General features: G+C 33.3%; 1 protein-coding gene across 1 annotated transcript; it reads right to left on the bottom strand.

The window, feature by feature from the left end:
* Positions 1 to 6,835: 6,835 nt before the first annotated feature.
* Positions 6,836 to 7,381, bottom strand: LOC141655420 (uncharacterized). Its single transcript, XM_074462501.1, has one exon. It carries the CDS (start codon positions 7,379 to 7,381, stop codon positions 6,836 to 6,838), a length of 546 nt encoding a protein of 181 aa, XP_074318602.1.
* Positions 7,382 to 8,066: the final 685 nt, after the last annotated feature.

Here is an 8,066-nt window from a genome sequence, read left to right as displayed (position 1 = left end):
CCCGTCAAAACAACCCCGTAAAACACACTTACTCGATCGAGTGACCCTTACTCGATCGAGTCCCCAACTTACTCGATCGGGTACCCTACAGGCAGACTACTGTTTTGCGTAAAAAGCTACTTACTCGACAGAGTAAGCCCCACTCGATAGAGTACCCAAAGACACATAAAACCGTAGTATTACAGAGTCCGCCCGCTCGTATGTCCACCCCTAACTACGACTCAGCTCATGAGATAATCAATTTCTTTTAGGAACAAGTTGATTTTATTGAGTTAATTCAATGCGCTTAAAAAGTCAATACTAACTTCAAATACCGCTATCTCAAAATAACGAATTAAATATTTCTAAATTAATAGTAATAAGTAGTCAATGGCAAGGAAGGATTTTTATTTTTTTGAGGGAGCAAGGAAGGATTTTTGGTTTTGTTAGTAAGTTTAGGTATCATTATATTTAGGATTAATTAACAGGAATAATCCAAACTATTGGTCAACTTCTCATATCAATCCGAACTTTATTTTAATCCACAATAAACCTTGCTATCGACTGTTCTTCTCATAATAAGCTATAATGACCGGCTACCTACTAAACAAGTTAAATGACTTCCCATTGAGTCACCTCTCAGACTCTCACAAACCCACTAGCCTGCCCTTCTCTCTCACCATATCACCACCACAACCGCTAGAGTCCGAGCCACCGCTCCTAAATCATTCACGGCCGCCAAAGCTAAGACCCACCACATCTACCTCAAATGAGCGACCAGTCCAGGCCACCTTTGTCGCCGAGGAATAATCCATTGTAGCTGCTTGTCGTCTCCTCCATACACCGTTTGCATTATCACTGAAGTCACCATTAATAGCTCGTCCGCTGCTCTGATCTGCAGCACCTCCATCACCGCCAGTAGTTCAGCCAAGGCGAGCTCACCAATAGACGTACCACCTGTTCCGTGCTCGCTACAAAGAACCACCACTTGTGAACATCCAAGATCCAACCACTTGTGACTTTGTATAATCAAATCAAATGCATATACTCTAAATTTCATGGTTCAACTGCTTTGCCTTCATATGGAAACAATCGACGATGAATGGTTGGCCTCACCATGATCATTCTAAATAATCCACGGTTTGAAGTACAATAATTACCCCCAATCCATCATTTATGCCAAAAAGTGTGATGTTTATTAACAGAGAAACAACATATGACTATTGACAAGTTTTTGTTTTTGCTGATTACAAGATAAATATCTCACAAATGTTAAGCGCATAGTAGGAGAGAGATGGCATTGTGGAGTAATTAGGTTTCTCTCATCATAATTATTAATTAGATTAATCTATAAAATATTATTAAAAGGTTAGCATGAAAATGCCACGTAGACAATGCCACATGGGATGAAAAAGCCACGTACACAATAACAATGTGACTTAGCAAACTAATATGATATGCATTATCAATTTATTATTATATTGCATTAATTTAATTCACTTATTTCCTTTAAAAATCCATCCATATTCTATTAGCTTAAACTTAATTAACTAAAAAAACTACATTAAAAAATACGCATTAACTATAAGTTAATAATTTCAAGATATTTCATATGGAATAATATTATATTTATTCGAAATTTAAAAAAAAAACTGAATACATAATAAATTAAGAACGAAGAAGAATAAATGAAGTTGAAAACAAAAAAAAATTGTATTGTCACTAATTCACTACTTTTTTTTTGAAAGGCACTAATTCACTATTGTTGTTACTATAACTTTGTTGTATATAGAAGATGTTTTACAGAACTAATTAATCGACAAATGAGTATTAAAGATCATATAAAATATTTTCTTAGGAAAATATAAAATATATGGAAAAGAAAATATTTATTTAATTTAAGTAATTTACAAACAAATTCTGTAAATACTTAAGTGAAACTAAACACTAATAATAGAATTTTAAAAGGGTAGTAGTACCGTGTATTTAGTTCATGAAATTATTTCACGTAAAGGACAAGGTTTTGGAAAATATAAAATATATGGAAAATATAATATTTATTTAATTTAAGTAATTTACAAGCAAATTCTGTAAATACTTAAGTAAATTAAACACTAATAATAGAATTTTAAAAGGGTAGTAATACCATGTATTTAGTTCATGAAATTATTTCCTAAAAGAATAAGGTGGTGTAAAAAAAAAATTTGCATTGTTTAGTAATATATTTAGTAAGTAAAACTAAAATAATTATATATATAATTTTGTGTTCATGGTGAATTTAAATGAGACCTTCCCCATTCCACTTTTATTGTTTAATTATCCTTTAAAATTTATTCTAAATTAATTGTTTTTTTCGAAATTTAGTATGATAAATGACTTAACTATTAGTCTCTATACAATATAATAAAAAGGCAAGATGAGTAGTTTATTATTTGACGTGTGTCATTTTAACCAATTTTAAGTGCCACATTTTATGTTATTTTTCTTTGCATTTTATTAGGAATAGTAAGAGACTATGAGTTTTATGTATAAATTATGACACAATGAATTATCATAATTATGTTTATTAGTGAAATTATGATACAATGAATTTGCATAATTAAGTGTATTAATGGTGACTTTTCAGTTGTTCACTGAGTTTTTATAAATATCTCTTCATAGAGAAATAAGAGAACCAACCAAATACAAAAGCAATATTGTAACTCTCTAAAGTGAAACACATTTTATATCACTCATTCTTAATTCTTCATGGGTCATGTGAAATGTACATTGAAGACAAACATTCCATCCGCCTCCGTTTTATTGTGCTTTGAAAATTAATGGTTCAATTTCATATAAATTTTGGATCTCAAAGGCACTACATTGCTACTAAAGTTTAAACTTTTTAGTTTGTTTACATGTTGATTTCTTCTGATTGTTCATAGTTACATATGACTTAAGGCAACAAGTTACATAATCCTGTTTAGAATGTTATGTAGATTATAACTTTAATACAACTCAAATTCACAAGATAGTCCACAATTCACAAGATAGTCCACCAAAATGAATTTAAGTTTGCATACTTTGTCATTAACCTAAGAATTTTCATGTAAATAAAACTATGTGTTCCTTCTTGCCATCACATTAAGTACACGTCGACTAACTAACAAAAAAGTACATTTCGACTTCGCAACCCACTTTGAACAAACATATGCATGAATAAGCTTTAAGAAGGATTATACTCTGTATTAACTACCCACTTCTCAAACAAATTGTTCCCTATTTTAAATCTTACATGGATTATTTCACAACATGTATCAACTATTTTACATTTTATCTTAAAATCTTTTATTTATAGTTGAAAAAAAAATTGGGCTCCATTTTCCTTCCCCTTCATTAAATTTTCGTATCAGAACAAAGTTTTAAGGAAGCGTCTTGATAAAACCCATGCATTGCACGTGCCACAAAACTAGTTATTGTATAATAAAGGAAGAAGATGATGTAAAAAAATGGCAAAAACCGGAAACAACAGGTAATTAAAGAGAGAAGTTTGTTCTTCAAAGAAGAAGGGTGGGGTAGTTGGGTTTATTGTCAGTTAAAAGGTGGTTCGGATTATTACTAGAAGATCGGTAATAGTTTGGATTAGAGCTGGCCACCAGCACGGGCTGACTCGGCCCAGCCCGAATCCGGCCCACCTTGACCCGTTATTTTATGCAGCTTGGCCTGACCCGGCCCGACTCGGCCTTAGCCCGCCATTAACCCTGGCCTGGCCCGGGTCCCGAAATTCCAGCCCGGCCCGGACTTGACCCGCCATTTTAGCAAAAATAAAAAATAAAAAAATAAAATGGTAAGGCCCGTCAGCCCGACCCGCCTCGGGTCCTGGCCTGGATCAAGCATATCCCAGCCCGGGCCGGCCCGGTCAAGCCTGTCCCTTCCCCCTTGCCAGGCCCGGGTCTGACTTGGAGAGCCCGACCCGCCCCCTGGCCAGCCCGGCCCAAGTACAGGTCTAGTTTGGATTATTCAGGTTAATTAACCCTTATATTTATTAAGAAGACCCTTAAACTGTTGATGTAGCAGCATGTCAATATACTGTTTTCACTTCATCCTTCAGCTCTAGCTATGATAAACTCATTTTCCTCAAAAAAAAAGGGATATTCCACATGGTACCCCTCAACTTTTCGACTTTCTACGTGGTACCCCTACACTTTTTAAAACATACATGGTACCCCTAATTGTTGTCATTATCACTAAATGCACCCCTAAACTTTATTTTCCGCCAATTAAACCCAGTTTTAGGCGTTAAGTGATGACTTGGGTGCGTAACCAAACTTGTCATTTATTATCCTATGACATATGGACTCTATTAGGCTCAATATCCATCTCGATCCTAGTATTTATTGATATATATGGGCTAAAAAATTTTTGACGGGAAATTTATTGATCCCATGCCAAATTATCACGTCCAAAGATGGATATTGAGCCTAATAGAGTTCTTATGTCATGAGATGATAAATGACAAGCTTGGTTACGCGTCCAAGTAATCACTTAACGCCTAAAACTGAGTTTAATTGGCGGAAAATAAAGTTTAGGGGTATATTTAGTGATAATGACAACAATTAGGGGTACCATGTATGTTTTAAAAAATGTAGGGGTACCATATAGAAAGTCGAAAAGTTGAGGGATACCATGTAGAATATCCCAAAAAAACGAGTAAAAAAAGAATCACAAACTCATTCAATTGAAAATAAAAGCATCACAAACTATTTGTTACTACCGAGTTCTCATTATTACCCAAAAAATTAAAAGTGAACTCCAATGACATACAATTCCAATAGATGATGTTGCGTTTGACATTGGAGGAATTTCAGAAACTCGAACTACCGTAATAATATGAATTCCAATGACGTACAAGTCCTCAAGTGATAAATCAATCTATCAAAAGCGATTTTTGAGACCGATTTCCCCCAAATCATAACCATTGAAGAAATGTTGCCAAGAAATCCGGGTTTCTAGAGGAAAGGAATTTTGTTTGTGGTGCGGCTGTGAAGGTTCCTGGAGATTCACTGTCGGAGTCGGTTTGACTGCCACAAAAAGGGTGGGGTGGTTGGTAAAGTAGGTTGTCATCCATGAGCGGATTATTAGCTTTATGTGGGGTTTCTCTGGGGCAAATATTACTATACAACCAGTTGTATAACAAGCATTGTACAACCATATACATTAATCCGAGCTTGTGTGTAATTTTTCTGAGTTTTATAAGAGTTTATTTTTTTTATGTTTAAGTGTGTGAGTTCAGAAACTTTACAGCATAGCTCAGATTCTTTTAAACAAAACTCGAAAACTTTATTACACAGCTCGAATTTTACACCGTACAACTGCATACAACTGGTTGTATAATTTACTAACTAGTTTAGGCCCCGTGCATTATATGCACGGTACTTTAAGTTTAATATTTTTTTATAAAATTACTTATATAATATTGGTATTTTATAATCGTTTACATCTCCCATCATTGTATTTTGCTGATAAATAAAAGCTAAAACTGAAAATTAGTTAAAAGAATTTGAGTAATGAGTTAAAATATATTTTAGTGAAAATATTTTTTATAGCATAAAATTAATGAGTTTCAATTTATATTTTTTTTTTCAATTTTTTTTGTCACAAAAAGTAATAACAACGATTTCTAGTTTTTTTTTATAAAGAATATGGATCAACTCATCATCTTATAATAGGATCAATAATAGATTTAGTAATTTATAGTTTTTTATCAATTTTATTTTATTTTAATTAACATATTATAATTTAGAGTTTAATGAAAATAATATAATTTGATTAAAAGATTAATTTTAATGAAAATTAATAGATGAATTATATTGTAATTATTAGTTTCTTGGTTTAGTGAATGAACATAATTATTATTAGTTTCCTTTTTTGAAAATATGCTTCGGCGGGAAAATAATAGATATGACCTATTCATTTAGTAAATAGGGGATTGGGTTTCTGGTGGGTAGATTTAGTGATGTAGCAATAAAACAGAAATGATGTTTACGTTTATATTGCTGTTATGCTTATGTCGATTTTTTCATTTTCCTCTCCTATTTTTTTTCACAAATTCTCATTTGTGACGGCCGATATTCGTCATAAGCTTGTGACGGGTCAAATAAAACCCACATCGGAGGATAAAAATAAGTTATTTGTGATTCCATATGCATTTTACTTTTTGTCTTATCTACCATGTGGGTGATACTTGACCCGTCTTGTGACGGATATATCTGTCACAAGCAGGGGCGGAGCCAGGATTTCAAATATGGGGTAGCGAAAAATATGCATTGCAAATATATGACAAAAAATATATTTCATCCGACAATAATTTTAGCCATAAGATTACAAAATACAAATTTGATGCGAAAAAGCTACTCTAATCTTAGCCGACGAGTTCTCATATTTTGATAATGATTTATAATTTCATCGTTTACAAAATATATCCTTTTCTATAAAAGTAACTAAATAATCATTCAACAATTCATCTCCCATACTATTGCAAAGTTTATTCTTTATGTATGTCATCGCCGAAAAAGCTCTTTCAACACTTGCATGCATACAGGAAGAACTAATACAAGTTTAAGAAGCAAGTAGACCTTCGAATGTATCAAATGTTTCTTGGTCTCAACAAGCTTGATAGAAAGCTCGTTTAGATTCTTCAAATTCCAAAATCTTTCATCATGACGGATATCTTCAAAGTAATTTTTAAGTTGATATTCAAAGTGTAACAAATCAGTTTGAAAATTCACTTGGATAATAGTGAGCAAGACGGATAGCATTAGGAAATTAAACAAGACATACAAACAAGTAATGTCTTACTTACCTCATCAAACCGGCTTTAATTTTTCAAAATTTGATCTATCACGCAGAGAAAAATATCAATCCGAAAGTGCTCATCATTATCCACTTCTTTTCTACCACGCTTGTACCTTCCCGGAGCCACGTAAATATCACTCATGATAGGAACAAAAATATCATACTTATCACAAAATGATTTCACCTTTTCCATATGAGTATCCCAACCATCATCTCTTATCTTTTGCAAATTCTTTTTGGTGACATCAACAAGTGCCATAGCATTTACAATATCTTGATTTTTCTTTTGTAAAGCTAAGTTCAACTCATTAGTAATACCCAAAATAGTAATCATCAATTGTCCAATGAAAACAAAATCAAATGTTCGCATAGTATGTGCCAGTTTCTCTACCTTTACTAGCTCAGTACCATCACAAAAATCACCAATGGCTTCAAGAACATCCAGAACGATGGAAAATGAAGAAAACACACTCAAAATGGTTTTAAAGTGAGATCCCCAACGAGTATCACCCGGTCTATTTAAACCCTTTTCTTGATTTAAGCCACTCCCTGATGCAACTTCACCCATTTGTAATGCTTTCTCAAGATGTTAATTGTTTATCTCTAAATATTTCTTTACGTTTAGGTGAAGATGCAATCACATTTAGTAAAATAGCAAGTGAATCAAAAAGTTCACTACAATCAACATTTTTCTTAGCCACCGCAATAAGAGTTAGCTGAAGTTGGTGAGCAAAACAATGAACATAATAAGCACATGGAGACTCATTCATGATTAAACTTTTAAGACCGTTAATAGAACCCCGCATATTGCTAGCACCATCATAACCTTGACCTCTAACACTCGACAAAGTAAGAGAATTCTCAAGAAGCGATTGTTGTATAAAGAAGTAGTGTTACCCACATGCACAATACCCAAGAACCTCTCTACAACCGCTCCTCTTTTATCAACATATCGCAAGCAAAGAGCCATTTGCTCTTTATATGCTATATCAATGAACATTACCAACCAAAAAAGCCACCATCTAACTCTTCAATAATTTTTTTGGTTGTCTCTTTTGCAAAAACACTTATGATATCCCTTTGAATATCAGGGGAGGTAAGTGTACAATTTCCAGGTACTTTTAATACGGGAGCTCTAGGCGTATTTTCGTCACGCTTGGTAAATATTTTCACAAGTTCAAGATAATTTCCTTGGTTCAATGATTTTCCACTTTCATCATGACCACGAGATGCCAATCCTTGTAAACAAATAA

The sequence above is a fragment of the Silene latifolia genome, chromosome 5 (assembly GCF_048544455.1).
Source record: "Silene latifolia isolate original U9 population chromosome 5, ASM4854445v1, whole genome shotgun sequence".
NCBI classification, from domain to species: domain Eukaryota; kingdom Viridiplantae; phylum Streptophyta; class Magnoliopsida; order Caryophyllales; family Caryophyllaceae; genus Silene; species Silene latifolia.
Note: the sequence above shows the minus strand (reverse complement) of the source record. Positions and strands in the feature narration are given on the sequence as shown.

Excerpts from the sequence above, each read along its gene's own strand:
- LOC141655420 (XM_074462501.1), bottom strand. The coding sequence starts at position 7,381 with ATGGGTGAAGTTGCATCAGGGAGTGGCTTAAATCAAGAAAAGGGTTTA.